The 18204-nt window shown below is 38.1% G+C and overlaps 1 protein-coding gene across 5 annotated transcripts in view; it reads right to left on the reverse strand.

Annotated features, from left to right (window-relative positions):
* The window catches only part of LOC149180358 (nucleoporin (DUF3414)), a 426459-nt gene that overhangs the window by 16584 nt on the left and 391671 nt on the right, over positions 1–18204 (reverse strand). For all 5 annotated transcript variants that reach the window (XM_089416071.1, XM_089416072.1, XM_089416070.1 and 2 more), the window contains 2 exons: positions 12631–12738; positions 12329–12387 (listed from right to left, as the gene is read on the reverse strand). In XM_089416071.1, coding sequence (XP_089272197.1) covers positions 12329–12387; positions 12631–12738 — 167 coding nt within the window. The remainder of the gene's footprint in view (positions 1–12328; positions 12388–12630; positions 12739–18204) is intronic.

Consider the following 18204-nt stretch of genomic DNA (forward strand, 5'->3'; position numbering starts at 1 on the left):
GACAAAAACATGTATGATAATGAACATGGTAGGGGCATACATGTATCAATAGGGACATAGGGACACCATACACCAAATTTGCTTATAGGAGTTCATGTGTGTCATAAGGCAAATTTTTGCTCTTTTTGTTCTTAAGGAGTACATGCACATTGTTTTCACATAGAGGGAAGGTTTTCATGTACAAGGGGATGTCAAGGGTATATAGGGGTTATGTACATGCCTCTAGATATACAGCAGCATTTATTTTCACATGACTCTTTCTTTATTTACAAATGTATCTTTTTTTTTGTTGTTTTATTTTTTTGCATGTGTATGGTAGAGGGAATTAGGGTTTTGTGTGCTTGTGAGAGGGGTAGGGTTTATAGCTTAGGGATGGGGGAAAAAGTCAACATTTTATGTACAAATAGTATGGGACAGAGATGCAAGCATGACTATGAATGAAAGAGGAAAAGAGGGAAGGGACCAAATGGGACAAAAACACTTGAAACAGTCACAAAACCCTAGCATTTTACAAACATTAGCAAGCAGCCATATTAATCCATTCATTTGCAAATTTAGAAGATGAAATCATAGCATACATCCTTATTTTCACCACCAATATCAACAACCATGCATTAAGAGCCTACCTCGACCGATTGAGCAAATTTGAAGTGGAATGAAGGAATTTGATTGAAGTTTTGGTGGCAGACAGTTGAACGGGTCGCGCAAAGCCCTGGACGGGTCGCGCACAGCCCAACGGGTCGCGCCCGTTATAATTTTACACTGCCGGAGTGCGCTGGACGAGTCGCGCACCGCCCAACAGGTCGCGCACAAGCCTGGACGGGTCGCGCACCTGCAAACTGCCCGAAACCGTTGCAATTTCGCCTCCTTCGCCTATCACTCTCTCACAATCTCTCTTGCAAGCTTGAAATGCACAATGAGAGTGAAAGGAGGGAACATTACCTTTTATAATCTCATTTGAAAAAATTTCATCCATAAACCTACTTTATAAAGTCTATTTTGACACTTTTTAAAACACTGATTTTCTTGGTTTCCTTTATCCTGAAGTTGACTTTTTGAGTGCTTTGACCTGATTCTTTTTGCAGGTAGATCATCTGAAGGACTGTGGCAAGGGGACCAGGGTTGTTGCTGCCTTTTTGAAGACATTTTGGAAATTTATTCTTTTTACAAAAATTATCATGACCTTGGCTTTAAAAACAGGGTTTTCAAATCCAAGGTTAAAAATGAACTGTACATGATGAAAATTTCAAAGGAACATGTTTACCATCCTCCCTCTGGCTTGCTAGTCACTCAAGGACTTTCAGAGACATGACCTTGCTAAGACAACTGACCAAAACCCTAGACCTAGAATTTTGACATTAAGACCAAACAAGAGCAGCTTGACAAACTCAATGACTGATATGACCTGATCCAGCAAAGCCAAGAGGGGTATGAATAGACCAGCTCCTCCATCAGGATTATGGCATGCCTAACGGGATGCAAATTTTGACACTGATGAGACACCTACTAATGCAAATGCAAAGAGCTTTGATCACTGATGGAGGGCTTTCAAGACCGACACTAACAGGACTGGTGCACAGAACCAACAGAACTAGAATCATCGCCGTTGTCTAAGCTGTCTTCCTTGTATCCATTTGTCAAGCAAGGCCATAATTCAAAGTTAGTTCTGTGTTAATCTACTGAGGGTAGGGTTAGTCGATATATAAATATATATACCTTTGAGAGCCACAAGAAGGCCACTCTGCGTCCACAAGCATTGTGTGTCTAGAAGGCCACTCTGAGAATTCCAAGCTTCCTGGTGGTCTTCTGCAGGAAAGATAGCAATCCGTTGAAATACAGAGGGACATTATCAGTCAAGGACCGACATAGCTTGGGTAATTTGGAGGTTCAAACATGCTCTACAGGTAGGCCATTGGGAATAGTCTCGAATCTAAAGTCGGGCTGAGGTTTAACAGAATCGACTGATCCAGATCTGAGAAGTGGAGGTGCCGTCAAGTGTTGAGGTCGTGTATAGAGTAAGGAATTTTTCCTTGGTCTCCGAAAATAAAATATTTATTTACATTGATTTTGGAGGGTCGGCTGTACGAGCCAACCCTATAAATTTCCACAAATTTCGTCGGCCATATGTCTGGATAGACCATACAGCACCCACCACGAAGGTAGACGTGGCATATTTGGCAGAGTTGAGATTGTAATGCAGCAAGGAACCCATGCGGGTTCCCATCTCCAAGTCACCGAGGGAGCAAGTATTGCATCAGAAAACGATTGATTCTACTCGGATTGTCAAAGATATCGCAGAGTGAAATTGCCGTCTCCAACATAAAGTTATGAAGAATTGTGAGGTTTGATAATTCCAAATGTTTCAACAGTTAGTGTGACAAAACTTGTTGAATGTGGTCTATCATTATCTTGTCCTTGGACTAAATATTACTACATTTTTGGCTTAAAAAAATAAAATAAAAATTATTACCACCAGAAGTACAATTTTACTGTATATTGGCAGAAGTATTTTTCTATCAGCAGAAGTAATTTTTTTTACAGAATGCATTCAATCATATCCATGGTGGGAATAGTTCTCACTGGCAAGGAGAACTATCCTGAATGGTCCCGGATGATAAAACACACCCTCATTTTCAATGAGTTGTGGAAAGGAGTGTGTGTCGGAGACGGAGACAATGAACTAGTACAACCTACCTCAGACAAAGAGCTCGTCATTTGGGAAACAAGAACAGCAAAGCTTATGCATTAATCGCAGCATCTGTAAATGAAGAGGTGAGTCACCATATTTCGTCATATTCAACTGCCTTTGAAGCCTTACAAAAGCTGAAAGAACTCTATGACTCACATTCTGCACTTGAAGTTGTTCAACTCATGATTAAACTCTTCACTCTTGAACTGCAAAATAACGATCCTCTTGCTCCTGCATCTGAAGTAAAGTCTATAATGCATGATATCAAATCCACTAAGGTTGAATTGGATATTCCTCTTATCGCTTTTCTCAAGGCACTTTATCCTACTTACTCCAATTATCTTGAGTCATTGCAAGCAAATGGAAATCTCAAAGATATCACCTTTGACTCTCTTGTGAAAAAGTTTGCTGAAAGAGAGAAATCTTTTGGAAAGAAGACAACCCCTGAATCTTCTAAAGAGGTTGTGTGCCTTGCTCATAAAGAAAAACATCCTACTCAAGATTCTTCAAGAGGAAGAGGTGGTCGAAGAGGAAGAGGAAGATATTTCAGAGGCAGGGGGGCAGACATTCTCAAGGAAAAAGGCATATTTGCACTGCATTCGCTATAAAAGAAATGGCTCACATGATGCCTCTACATGCAAGCTACCATGGGACAAAATTGAGCAGAAAAGAAACCAACAGAAAGGTAAAACTGATGATACAGACAAAGGTAAAGCACCTGAATCCGCTCACTATGTTGTGGCACAATGTAATATTGGAGTAAATGAAGATTTATTTAATGCTTCACTTGCTTCTTGGAAAAATGATTGGTTGCTTGATTCAGGAGCAACCTGCCACATGACTCGTAGAAAATATTTTTTTGAAGAATTTACTGAAATTGTTGATGGAGCAGTATACTTTGCAGACCAATCAAAAATCAAGCCATCAGGGCTTGGCACAATCAGGCTTAAGCTGCCTGGTCTTCTAGACTTTCTTCTGCTTCATGTTCTATATCTCCCACAACTCAAGAGAAACTTGTTGTCCTTGGTCCACATACACCAACAAGGTCACTCCATTCATATGTTTGATGGCAAGCTTGAGGTGAGAAAAGCATCTGACCACTCACTTGTCATGAGGGGAATAGAAGAAGAAAGGCTTCTCACGCTGCAAGGAACCTTTGCTCGTGCACAACATTTCTCATACAATTCTCATCATGAAGAAGGTACACTTCCATCAAGTTTATTATGGCATGCTAGATTTGGACATTTGAACTATGACAATCTCCGCTTGTTGAAGAAAAATGGTGTTGTTGGTTTGCCTACAATTCCTAGGAAACTTAAGCAATGTGATGCTTGCATCCTAGGAAAGCATAGCAAACAGTCTTTTCATGATTCACATTCAAGAGCACATATAAAACTTGAACTCATTCATTCAGATTTATGTGGTTCAATGCCTGTTCCTTCTACAAATGGAAATAAATATATGATGACATTTTTGATGACTACACCAGAATGTGTTGGGTTTATTTATTGAAGAACAAATCTGATGCTTTTCAAACATCCAAGAATTTTCATAAATGGATTGAAAATGATGCACAATCTCATATTGGGTCTATTCACACTGATAATGGAAAAGAATACACATCAAATGAATTTGAAAACTATCTTCGCCAACATGGGATCAAACATCAAACAACCGTGCCTTATAATCCCCAACAGAATGGTGTAGCTGAAAGAATGAATAGGACAATTTTAAATATGGTATGATCCATGCTCTTCTTCAAAAATGTAAAGATAATGTTTTGGGCTGATGTTGTTCTATGTGCTGCATATATAAAGAATAGACGTCCATCTAATGCTATTAGAAACAAGACTCCTTATGAAATGTGGTATGGACATGTTCCTTCGGTAAAGCATCTCAGGGTCTTTGGTTCCACCGGTTAGGCCTTGATACCAAAGGTACATAGAAACAAACTTGGTGCTAGAAGTCGTAAGTGTATCTTCCTGGGGTATTCAAACACCTCCAAAGCATACCGTCTCTATGATGAAGTAAATAAAAAGTTTGTTGTATCTAGAGATGTAATTTTTCTTGAATCATCCAAAACTGACAATGTTGTTGAGTGGCAACTTGATCGCCTGGATAGATTCACAAAAGCAAAATCATTTCAAGAATTTGATAATCAGATTCCACATCTTGAAGGGGGGATTCCTATACTAGATCAACATGTGGAATCTTTTTCTAAAGAACACTCTCCCCCACATGAAACTCCAACAACAGATGATGCTTTAAGTGATGTGATTGATAGAATTGGGAGACTCAATTTTGATTCAGTCCCAACTCAATCAACGGAGCAGCCTGGACCATCTGAGAAAGGTCCCCCAAAGTGGCTGACAAAAACACTTGAAAGTGTTCATCTTGATGAGGTTGGAAAGACAGGAACTAGAAATTCAAACCGACAAAATGGAGGGGATGTGGATGACTCTAATTCCCCTGTTGATATGGATGTTTCTTATGATTGTGAATTGAAGTTGTCTACAGATTTTGAACCAACTTCCTTCAAAGAAGTTGCTTCTCATGATGAATGGAAAGAAGCGATGCAAAAGGAGTATGATGCCCTCATAAAGAACGACACTTGGAAGCTGGTTGATCCTCCATTAGGAACCAAACCAATAGGCTGCAAGTGGGTCTACAAGAACAAGTATAAAGCTGATGGTTCACTTGACAAGCACAAAGCTAGGCTTGTGGCAAAAGGTTTTGCATAGAAGGAAGGGGTCGATTATGAGGAGACTTTTGCCCCCACAGCAAAGTGGGCTACCATCTGGACACTCTTTGCACTAGCAGCTCAGAACGGTTGTAAAGTCCATCAAATGGATGTAAAAACTGCTTTCTTAAATGGAGATCTAAAAGAGAATGTTTTTATGTCTCAGCCTGAAGGATTTGCTGTGAAAGGACATGAACATAAAGTATGCAAACTTGTGAAGTCCTTGTATGGCCTCAAACAAGCACTGCAAACCTGGTATGAAAAACTAACTGAGCATCTTCTGAAACTCAATTTCATATTATGATCTTGATGATGCAACTTTATTTGTCAAGAAAGTTGGCAAAATAGTTGTATATCTTGTGGTATATGTAGATGATCTTTTGATGACAGGGAACAATGAAAGCTACGTTGCATCCATAAAGAAGGAATTAGGGAAAAGTTTTGAAATCACTGATTTGGGTTATGTTCATTACTATCTTGGCATTGAAGTAACCCAACATCCGAAGTCCATATTTCTTTCTCAAAAGAAATACATTGGAGATATGTTGAAGAGGTTTGGCATGATAGAATGCAATCCTCTTACTACTCCAATGGAACAAAACTTAAAGCTCACATCTATTGAAGGAAAAGAATTTGAGGATGCAACAAAGTATAGACAGCTTGTAGGAAGTCTCAACTACCTAACTACTACCAGACCAGACATTTCATTTGCTGTTGGAATCCTCTCTAGGTTTATGCAAAAGCCTTGTGAGGGACATTGGTCTGCTGCAAAAAGAGTTCTAAGGTACTTGAAGGGAACTCAAGACTTTGGAATCAAATATACACAGCTGGACGACTTCAACTTAAATGGATACTCTGATTCAGACTTCGATGGAGACAAAGAAACTGGGGTATCTACTTCAGGATATGCTATGAGTCTTGGATCAGGCGTTGTCTCCTGGAGATCACGCAAACAATCAGTTCTAGCAGATTCCACAATAGAAGCAGAATACGTGGCAACAACTGAAGCAACAAAAGAAATTGTGTGGCTCAGGAAAATTCTTGAAGATTTGCAAGTAAAACAAGTACAATCAACCCACTCATGATTGACAATACCTCTGCAATAAAGTTGGCCAAGAACCCAAAGTTCCATGATCGAACGAAGCACATCAATACTACATATCATCTGATTCGACATCATGTTGAGGCCAAAACAATCCATTTCCGTCATTGTTCCACTAATGAGCAAATTGCAGACATCTTCACCAAAGCGCTTGGAAGAGAAAAGCTTGAACGATTCAGAATGATGCTTGGACTCACCAACATCCCTTCAAATTAAGGGGGGGAATGTTGACACCTAATCCTCATGATTGGGTGAATATAATGTAAATAAATAAATAAGTAATATGAACATTCATTGGGAGATGAAGTGAACAGTCTCTCCCTCATGTATATAATGAAGACCTACTTGAAGGAATAAACATGAACCAATTTTTGGTTGAGGAGTTACTGCCTGGTCTGACAAACAACTTATTTTTGAAAGCCACTACTTAAGTAAAAAAAAAGCATCTAGCATTTTGGACCCAGCTTTGAAGTTCTCATCAACTCAAGGTATGTTTAAAACCACATGATTTGTAGCTAGTCTTCTTCATATAAAATGGTACAATTATTTTTTGAATTTGCTTTATATTACTAACTCCCTCATGTCTAGGGTTTTGAATCGTCAAGATTCTTATTTAGGGTGATTAATATTTGAATTAAATCAACCCTTGTCATACTCTCTATCTTTACTCACTTTGGTAAAACCTAACGTTTAGGGTTCACTGTAAAACCCTAGCCTTTTGATGCTTAGGTTATGTTGATAATAAAACCCTAGCCTACTTAGGGTTTGTTAATAAAGTCTAGAACATATGATGAAATCCTACTCTCTTGATGTTTAGGGTTTGTTGATGAAACCCTAGCTTTTAGGGTTTGTTGTTGATGTCTAGGATATACGATGGAACCCTAGATTTTAGGGTTTGACCCTTGTAATAGTTAACGTAAAATCCTAAGAATGAAGCCCTCGGTGTATGTGCTTCTGCATGTTTGGAACCCTTGCTTGGTTGAGTTGTTGTATATCTAACATTGGAGTTTTGATGTTTGTGTCTAGGGTTTATGACAAAACCCTAGTAGAGATTGATAAAAGTTTCTAGGGCTTGATAATAAAACCCTAGATGTAAAGTGCTTTCACTAAGATTGGAATTCTAACTTGTTATAATTGTTGATATCTAAGGCTTTAATCTTGATGAATGGAATCTAGGGTTTATGACAAAAACCCTAGCATAGATGGTTGTAAAAGTCTAGGGTATGAAAGATGTAACACTTATTGATTGTGATTTCTTACTTTTGATAACCCTAAATGCTCCCATTTTGATGCATATTGACAAAGTTGACTTCATGCTCTTATACATATACATATTTGTGTTTGGTTGTACCTGTTGTTGAAAGTTTGCAGGTACATAGTCTTCAAAATGTTGAAGATGCCTACTTACCTCACACTTGATGATGAATTGGTGATGTTGAGAATGATGGAAAGAGGTAGTTGTAAGAACCTTGATAACATTGAATTTTACAGTGATTGGCACATGACCTTGTTATTATATGACGACAAAGGATGATGTACCTGAAGGATGAAGTTTTGGAAGATCGAAGTTTTCTGATGATATGATGATGCGAAAGAAAAATCCTGTGTGCTTGAGTTGTTGATGGATTTGTCCCTTGGTAGAGAAGAAGCTTGGATAAAAGAAAGTTTATATCTCTCTAGTTGAGAGGAAGCTTGGTTGAAGAGAAGTGAATCTCCTCCATAGTTGATAACATGATGTGAAGGCCATAAGGATGTTTGAGATCAGAGAATAGTTGAAGCACTACTGATGGTTATTCGTGATTGATGAAGTTGCGAACAAGGCTTGGATGTTTTGGAAAAGTGTTGAGGCTGAGTTTAGTGTTGCTAGAGAAGTTGAAGAAGGAAACTTCCATGAAGATACCTTTATGTGATAAATTAAGCAACATCAGAATAGTTGAAGACCCTGGAGTTTTTGTGCTAGCATATCAGAATAGTTGAACAGGTAGTTGTTGTGTGGTTTTGGATATTTAACAAGCATGCTTGGATTGATGATTGAGAGGGAGAGATGAAGTACCATAAACTGCATGTATGATGGTACTAGGGAGGACATCTTGGTCGGCCAGTGATGATGTCTGGATCCCAGTGAGGGAGGGTATCATTGGTCTTGTGGAGCTCCTACCTTGGATATGATACCTAGATCCCTGTCGGTTGGTGTTGGTGTTAGGGCAAAATCCTGAAGGTACCTATAGTGGCAAAAGCCTAGATAACACCTTAGTCCCGATTAGTGTCTTAGATCCTTGCATGAGTGTATGTCACTTGAGTCCTTGAGTTGGATTCTTTGTATTAGTGTCACTAAGACTTGGATCTTTGATGTGTTGGATACCTTAGCAGTTTTGGTATTCCTAGCATTGCGTATGTTGATTCTCTTCTTATAAGAACTTTTCAAAGTAAGTATCATCCTTGCACCATTAGTCAATTATGAATACCCCCATAGTTAAGAGGGAGTGTTGAATAATGTAACTAGTGTCAGTTTTCATAACATGATGTAATTATTGTACTTGTCAAAATAAAGAAAAGAAATTTTATTGTAAAATAAAATTGACTTATTAAAGCATGGCTTTCATGCATGTGTAATTGGTCAATAGGTCAAAACACCCATTGTGTGCTCTAGGACTTTCGTATTGGGTCTGAATCAAAGTCAAGGTCATGATGTAAAAGACCCATTGGGGATTATGTAACAAGAAAAGGAAATATCATTTTATGTAAAGAAGTGTCTAGAGTCCACAAAAAATCAGGTCAGCCAGACCTTCAAGATGGCCTAAAGTAGACCCTTCCAGCCCACAAGAAGCATATATATAAAGAGGAATTTGACCTCCATTTAAAACACACTTGGAGTATATACATCTGATATGATCTGAGGAAAGAAGGGAGGTAGAGTCTTATAGACAGCCAACGAAGAAGGAAGAAAGAGGATCTTGTGTTTTTTCTGAAGTGTTCTCTCCTATTTGTGAAAGTTCTGTGGAGATTAGGATTTCCACAGGTCCGAATCTTGCAGAAGATAGTAGTGAACCTTGTTAGGGGAGCGGATCTCTTGGTTGTGTGGCTGGCCTGGCCTTGGTGAGTTGGTATTGTTTCTCGGAAGTCTCCTTTGAAGAAGATTCTATAAGAAGAAGATTTTAGGTTTTCCCCCACTGAGGGGTTTTGCCCTATGTTACCGGATCCATCAGGCTTAGCGGCTGGATCCGCGGATCCGCGGATCAGAGATGGATTCGGATCCGGATCCACGAAGATCCGCCCCGCCCAACATTTGTTTGTGTATAATATGGTTTGACGTCAGCACATATTTCCAAATTATATTTCAGCGCAGAATCTAGAAAGAAAATGTTAGTGGATGAATAACCCGATATTGGAAAAATCAGCCGTGCGGGAGTTCATTAATCTGTGTGTAATATGGTTTGACGTCAGTGCATATTTTCAAATTATATCTCAGCGCAGAATTCCAGAAAGAAAATTTCAGCGGATGAATAACGCTATATTGGAAAAATCAGCTGTGGGAATAATTAACAAGGGACTTCATTAATTTCAAGATTATACACGTGCGGTTGACCATAGTATAAACTTTATTTCAAGATTATAAGATACGGATGTTGGGATATTCTAATTAAATTATATGTTTATTTTAAAAGTTTGATGAAGTAAGTTCTATAAAGTAACTTCATTTAATTTAAATATAATAATTATTAAATTATATGTTTATTTTAAAAGTTTCATAAAGTAAGTTTATTTAATTTAAATATAATAACCAGTAATTAATGTTTCAATATTATGATACATTAATTTTAACATATTAAATTAATAATTATTATTTTTCATCTGAAATTAATAATTATTTTAAAAATATTATATAGAAGTTTAATATTTAAAATTTTAAACAGAAATTATAATTTTTTTTTAATACAAATTTAATTAATATTTATAAATAATATATTAATTCTGATACTATTTATCTAATATATATTTTTATAGGTACTATATATAAAAACTATATATTTAAAAATTAATATATGATTTTAATTTTATTTTTATATAAATTTAATTTTTAAAAATTATAAAATATTTTATATTGTTTGTACTTGCCGTATCCGGATCCTGGCTTTTCAAAAAACTGGTGGATCCGGATCCGAATCCTGGTAACTTAGGTTTTGCCCTAGTTGAGTGCCTACATCTGGTGTCCATTTTTCTTTGATGATCTTCATGTTTTTGGTAGCAGTTTGATGATAAAGAACATAATAATAACAAGGAGAAGAAGAATCTAAAATGAATGTCACAAACATCTATCAAAGTTGAGAGAACTCGAATTAAATAAGCCCTAACTGAGCTGCACTAGACTTCTCAAAAGGGTATTGATTCTCTGATTGGACAAATTGCCCATGGAGTACTTGATGGATCATTTCCTGCACGATATCTCAATACTGTTAAGATTGGTGGAAGTGATACACTTCTCAAAGGAGCAGTATTTGGACCTGGCATTTCAATGCCACTTCCACAAATAAATGATGCTGCAACAAAAATAAAACATACAAATACAGACATGAATACTGGTTTTTCTTCACAACCATCTTCACCTCCACCATGAACTCCAGTTACCTTGTCAGAAGTATATGAGCTAGCTTCTGTTATCAAAACCACAACAAAGCCAACTGTCGTGACAGAGGTGGAAATAGCCTCTGAAAACAAACATGAAGATCTTCATCTTCACCAGCAGCATGAATTTTTGGGTGGAGAAAATGTTGTTAATGAAGATATGTCTTCCCCAACAGCATGGATTTTTAGATGGAGAGAATGCTGTTAGTGAGATGCTGGAATCTGTTACTCAGGATTACCTCCATCATTTATATGGCTGGAAGATGGAGGTGAAGATGGCTGGAATATATATATATATATATATATATATATATATATATATATATATTATTTTATTTCCATCCCCAACTTGCCATCCCCTGGAAAATTTGCGGGTGCGCTCTAGCCATTCCGGAAACTTGTCCCCCTGTCCCGGAAAATTGCCCCCATCCCCAAAGGCAGTGCAACATAGCTTCAAACAAAAGAAAGACTTTTGAGAACCTTACATTATGCCCAAGTAAGAGAGAGAAGTGTTAATACAAAATGAGCAGCGAGAAGCTTTGAAGGTTGGTAGATGTGTGTGTGATGAATTGTTCAACAATATGAAATATTTAGTACTGTTTATGCTTGTACCCATGCTGCTTCGGCAGTGACATACATAGAATACAGTAAGATCAATATATTGTTAGCTGAGTTTGATGCCTAGGAATTTATAAATTTAGTTATATATTAAATATTTATGGATGTTCCCCAAGGTTCCACCTTGAGGGTGCCCAGAAAGTCATGATTCAAATATGTTCTGCTAACCATGCCACAGCATATGTCATGGAATCTATTCTTTACCTCATAAGCATTTCTAGTTTCTAAAACATCAAATATTCTTCAAAGATTGTGAAAAGCTTTATGAAATTTGACATATCTTAAGTGCTATCAATATTATCAAATGAAAAAGTGATAGCAATCAGATAATAAAAAGGAATAAACAAGCATTGACATAGTTTTGACATTAGAGATGATAGAAACTAAAAGCTACAAAGAACCAATGATCTGCCAATAAACTGCATTCTAATTTATAGACATTTTCAACAGTTAAATTGCATTCTAATTTATAGACATTTTCAACAGTCCTTTATCTAGTTATGACATAAAATATACAGACTTGATTACATCATCAAGAAACTGATATATGGTGTACCTGTAGCCCCGTGTTGAGTATTGCCCTAATAGTTCAAGAAATGCAGGATGTTCAAATATCTGCATGGTATCAAAATTCATAAAACAAGTACATAAGAATTTCATCATAATATAACAATAAGAAAGATTGTTGGAAAGATGGAATAAATTATGGGAAAGAATTAGAGATTCAAAGGCAATAACAATGAATAAAGAATTTATTCAACCTAAGAGCAATAAAAAACCAAGTTTTGAATTTCAAAACATAGCTAATACTGCAATCTGCTTCAAGATAATATTTAACTATAATAGAAGGAATCCTACCTTTTTGGAAAATAATTGTATCTGCTCGATTATGGACAAACTTAACCCAGCATCATCACCAGACAACACTTTTCCAATTAAACCCACAACAAAAGCACGAGCAACTGCCTGCAAAACAGTGGAAACTATACATATGTTAAATCTTATAATTCCCAAAAGATTAAAATAACTATACTTGAGGTGAATGTAGGGAACTGCAAGTACATTCATTTTTCACAGTTCAAGCATATATTGAACAATCTATGCCTAACATAGCCATGCTTACTCACACACAATAGTAGCAAATTCAAGGAAGGGTATATAAAAGGACTAGCTGCATAAGATTCATGAGATATGGGTTGTTGTGAACAATGATTTGATATGAGTCTCTTTTTTGTAATTTTTCTCAAAATTTTCTTTATTTGGGTGTTAATAGGAGGTTTCAAGCTGAAGCTTCCTTTTGTATTCCAATGTTCTTATTCATTCTCCTAAGGCACTTAATGCTTTTCCAACTACCAGACTAAAGGGTTAAGTTCCTAGGATTGCATACAATAAATAAATCAGTTTGAAACTTCAAATAGGAGTTTTATTTCTTTGCAAGAGATGGCTTCTACAGGCGGAGAGTCTTTTCTTTACAATTTTGTTTCTTAAAGGCCATGTTTATATAGCTCCAATGTACTAGATATGACCTGGACTGTGGTAGGAGGGCTATAGTTATTTATATTAAAATTGTTAAGATATTTAACATATAGAAGTTAGTTAAGATCAATTTGGTCTAATGTGTCTCTAAGGAAAGTTTGTTTTCCTACTATGCATTTGTAGTTACTAGTTATGTAATCTGACAGTCATGATCTGTTCTAGACATAAACTGATCTAATGATTCATATTCTCCTTGATGCTAACAAGCATATTGATCTGTGGCTTATCACCTGATCGATCCACTATCTCTATTTAAAGAGCATGGGGAGTCATTTGTTGATGACTCATGATCGATTTCCAGAAACTGATGTGTAAAGTTCGTTCCTTTATATTAGTTTATTGCCTCAAGTAACTACATTGGCTGGGGCAGTGGATTGTTCCCCTCTTTGAGGGTTTTAACCACACAATACACTGCTGTGCTGATCTTTAATCTATTTGCATGAGTAGTCTCTTAAAGTGTTCAACCTATGTGGAAATACCCCATATTTCAATCAATTTAAATAATTGCATTGTACTTAGGAAAGATTCAATAGCTAGTATGCAAAGAATATGGTCACCAACTATAAAAATATCACTAGGCTTTTGGAAGTAAAGAATCTCTGGTTCATTATTTTAATGATATTGAATGTCAAACAAAAATATCCATAAGTACTGTTTTTGTGCTAGTCTTCCCCTTTAGAATGCCTAACGACCCTTGATATTTCTTTCCCAATGTGATGCTCCCTTTGCAAGTGGTGATATATCCCTATGCATGGCTGATGGTAACAAATACGAAGTTGGGGTAGATTAACTCTTAGGCCATATGGTCATTGCTATCTAGTATTTTCGGGAGTATAGATGAGGTTGTCCATGAATTGCTTGTGCTTATGGAAGAAAAGTTGAAGCTTTGAAGTTTGGGGCACTTGTCGATTAGTCCATGTGGTTTGAAATAGCTATTGTAGATCTCAATTATGATACCTCTATCAATATCCCTTTTAATGAGTTGCGGTGAAACAATATATAGTTATAAGTGGGAATAATTTTCAATAACCAAGTTTGAATGTTGGGGAAGAGAAGAAACTCTAGCATATCAAAATTTACAACCCCTTATCAGGCAAGATGCATTGAGGATTGGAGAGATCGGTAAGGGCGCCTACAACAAGTTGACTGAGTTTTCCATGCATTGAATCCTATATATCACGGCTAGAATATGGAAAATCATAGACGTGATGTAGTTGGGACCCAAACACAATAAGGATGATAGAATGCAGCACTGTATGCAGTATGCACACATACACAGTGAAAACGTAGTAATGACTACCCTCTCTATGTGGCTCTAGCATTTTTTGCATGATGAGACTTAGTTTAGTGAATATGTATTGTATTTCTGCTTTTCTATTGTGTACTACATGCTTGACTCTTTTGGGTGACTTGGTCTAAATTAGTCACCCACCTACTTTATTGTATTTTATAGGAGACTTAGTCAACTTTGATCACTCTGCCAACAATTCATACTCTTTTTATAAGAGTAAAATATTTGTACAATTCTGACAATGTCCTCAATTACTTGCATGCTTACTCGCTAGTATTTTTTTATGTCAGTGACTTATTTCATGTTTGGTATTGTGCTCATATAAATTGTTGTCAGAGAGTCCTAAAACTCCTCTCAAGAACTTCATTATTTTGGCTTCCTTTGGGATTTTCCTCCCACCTGAAATCTTTCTTCCTACATAAATTTTCATTCATTTTTTCTTGTAACCCACAAATCCCTGTTTCTAGTTGTAAAACCTATGTGTTCTTGCATCTTCCAGGTCTCATAACTTCCTATAAAAGCCCCAGTGATCAAAAGACTCTTAGGACTCTTAACTTTTCCCAAGTATTGGTCGAACAAACGCAAGAGCAACAACACTTATTGTTGGAAACCCATGTTACTCAACAACAACATGTCCATAAAGAATAGTAGTTCTAGACTCAAATGATGCATAACATGATGAGTATGCCTAAACAACTCTTTATCCATCAGCAACAAACACAACCACAACCTTAATTCCCACCCATTATTAACTAAGCAATTCCTATTGCTCAACAAAGTTCAAAGATGGACACTAAATAGTTAGTTCCTTAATTTGATTGGCTATCAATGATGACAAGCTCAATTTTTAGATATAGTTCATGGAAATCTATTTCAAAACCCTAGGGAACTTGATGGAGGCCCTTATATAGTCACAAACCAACATGTAATGTTTGGCAACCAACAAAAAACCCTTGATCAGCTCTTAGGGAGACTACAAGGATTTTTTCTGTGAGAGTTCACCAATTAGGGAACAAGTATCAGTTGTTTGCAAAATGAACACAACTTTGATAGATCCTAAAATGTAATGTCCCCATTTTCAGTCTCCTCTATAGTTCAACTAGGATGGATTTCCAAGCTACGTGATGGCCAGGTCACTCGAGCAGGAGTATGTCATCAGAGGTCACGAAGGGGTTTTGAGGACTTTTATGGGATCTGACGATGTTTGCTTTGCATATTCTATCATCGACACAACTTGCTTTTGGTTCTGTTGTATTCTGATAATTCCCGTAAAACGAGGTTATTAATGAGCCTGATTAAATTAATTACGCTTAAGGTGTCATTTCGGAGGAATATTAAATAAAACACATTAGTGTAATAGCTCGTTAGAACTGGGATGAGAAGATCTATAAGATGGGATGGTGAAAAGTGGATTTTCGTGACCAAGGAAAGAACGGTGGCCAATTTACCATTTTCTTAGATTAAAAAGTGACTTTAATTAGTCCTTTTAACTAACAAGGAGGTGATGAGTAGTTGCCCTGTTCTGGCACTCTCGGACTTTTCCCAGTGATTCACAGTGGAGTGTGATGCATCAGCAGGGGTAGGAGTTGGAGCCGTATTGTCACAGGAGGGGCATCCCATAGCTTTCAAGAGTCGAAAGCTCCTACCACATGAGCTGTCTTATTCCATATATGACAAGGAGATGCTGGCCATTATGCATGCATTGGCCAAGTTCTGCTAGTATTTGGTGGGCAACCGATTCCGAGTGAAGACTGATCACAACAGTCTTCGATATTTCATGGGGCAACAGGGCCTCAATGACGGATAGCAGATATAGGTCAGCAAGGTGCACGCCTACGATTTTGACAATTGAGTATGTGCGGGGCAAGCACAATGTGGTGGTTGATGCTCTATCTAGGAGACCAACTAGGTTATCTCTCATGAGCATCTCCAAGGACTGGAAGGCTCAGTTGTTAGTTGAGTAGTCCAAGGACAAGAGGGCCTGCAAGGTGCTAGAGGGGACACATGCAGATGAGCGTTACCGTGTGATGGATGAGGTCATCTATTACAAGGGGTGCATTTACTTGCTGACCAACTCGCAGTTGAGGGAGAGGGTACTCCAAGCAGCTCACGATTCACCACTATTCGGACACCAGGGATTCCAGAAGACTTACATGGTTGTTCGGGAGAGGTTCACGTGCAAAGGCCTCAAGGGGGACGTGTTGCAGCACGTAAGGGAATGTGAGGCTTGCCAACAGAACAAGGGGGAGCTGACTCACCCTGTAGGGCTACTACAACCACTTCCCATTCCGAAGGGCAAATGGGAAAATATTTCGATGGATTTCATCACTAGGCTCCCCACGGTACATGGGAAGTATTGAATATATGTAGTGGTTGATAGGTTGACCAAATTTTCCCACTTCTTCGCCATCCCCACTAGATACACGGTTGCAAAGGCTGCTGAGTTGTTCTTCCAGGAGGTTTTCAAGCTACATGGGCTCCCCAACAACATTGTGAGTGACAGAGACAACAGATTTATGGGTACCTTTTGGCAGAAGCTCTTCAGGTTGGTTGGGACGGAGCTCACTCCTAACACCAGTTATCACCCTCAGAGGGACGACCAGACGGAGAGGGTCAACCAGTGGTTGGAGAGGTACCTGAGGAATTATGGAAAAAGTCAGCAGAAGACGTGGATTCGGTGGTTGCACTTGGGTGAGTTGTGCTACAACACCACACATCACATGTATATCAGTATGACTCCTTTCCGTGCCCTCAATGGATATGATGTACTAACTTTTGCTGATATTTTTTCGGAGACAGCGAGACCCCAAAGGCCAAAGACTGGGTCCGAGAAAGCCAAGATATCCTCAAAGCTCTCAAGGATAATTTAGCAACAACCCAAAATCAGCAGAAATTGTATGCAAATCGACACAGGATAGAGAGGCACTTTGGGAGGGGACTTAGCATACCTCTAATGGCAACCTTACAGACAGTCTACGCTAAAACAGAAAGGGGTTGAGAAGCTACAACCACGCTTCTATGGGCCCTACCGGGTGACTAGGCAGGGTGGGGAGTTGGCTTATGAGCTAGAGCTACCAGCGGGAAGTAGAATCCATAACGTATTTCATGTCTCATGCCTGAAGAAGGTGCTGGGACAATAGGTGACCCCATTAGATGATGAGGGCCATTTGGTGTTGGAACCAGAGGCCATTCTGGAAAGCAGGGAGAGGAGATTGAGGAGCACGACCATCAGGGAGTTTTTGGTACGCTGGAAGAACTTGCCAGATGTGGATGCCAACTGGGAGGGTGAGCACATATTGGAGCACCCAACTTTGAGGTTGTTTGACAGCAACAACATTTGGGAGGGGAGGACTGTCATGTCCCTTCTCAAATGTATTAGTCATGGGGTGCAGCTACACAATTTTGGTATCATTTTTGGCTTAGGAGGAGGACCCAACATGCAGAACTTAGGAACTATAGGAAATTCGACTTTATTTTTGGTAGCTAGTGGAATGTGGGGGCCACCCACATGAATAACTCGAACTTGGTTGTTGCATGAGTTGGAGGGAATCGAATTAGTGGAAGGAGGGGCCCACATGACGCTAAGAGGTGCCAAGGTGATAAAA

Source organism: Pinus tabuliformis, chromosome 3_2, assembly GCF_031772625.1.
Source record: "Pinus tabuliformis cultivar Carrire ecotype Pingquan chromosome 3_2, CPIR1, whole genome shotgun sequence".
Classification (NCBI taxonomy): domain Eukaryota; kingdom Viridiplantae; phylum Streptophyta; class Pinopsida; order Pinales; family Pinaceae; genus Pinus; species Pinus tabuliformis.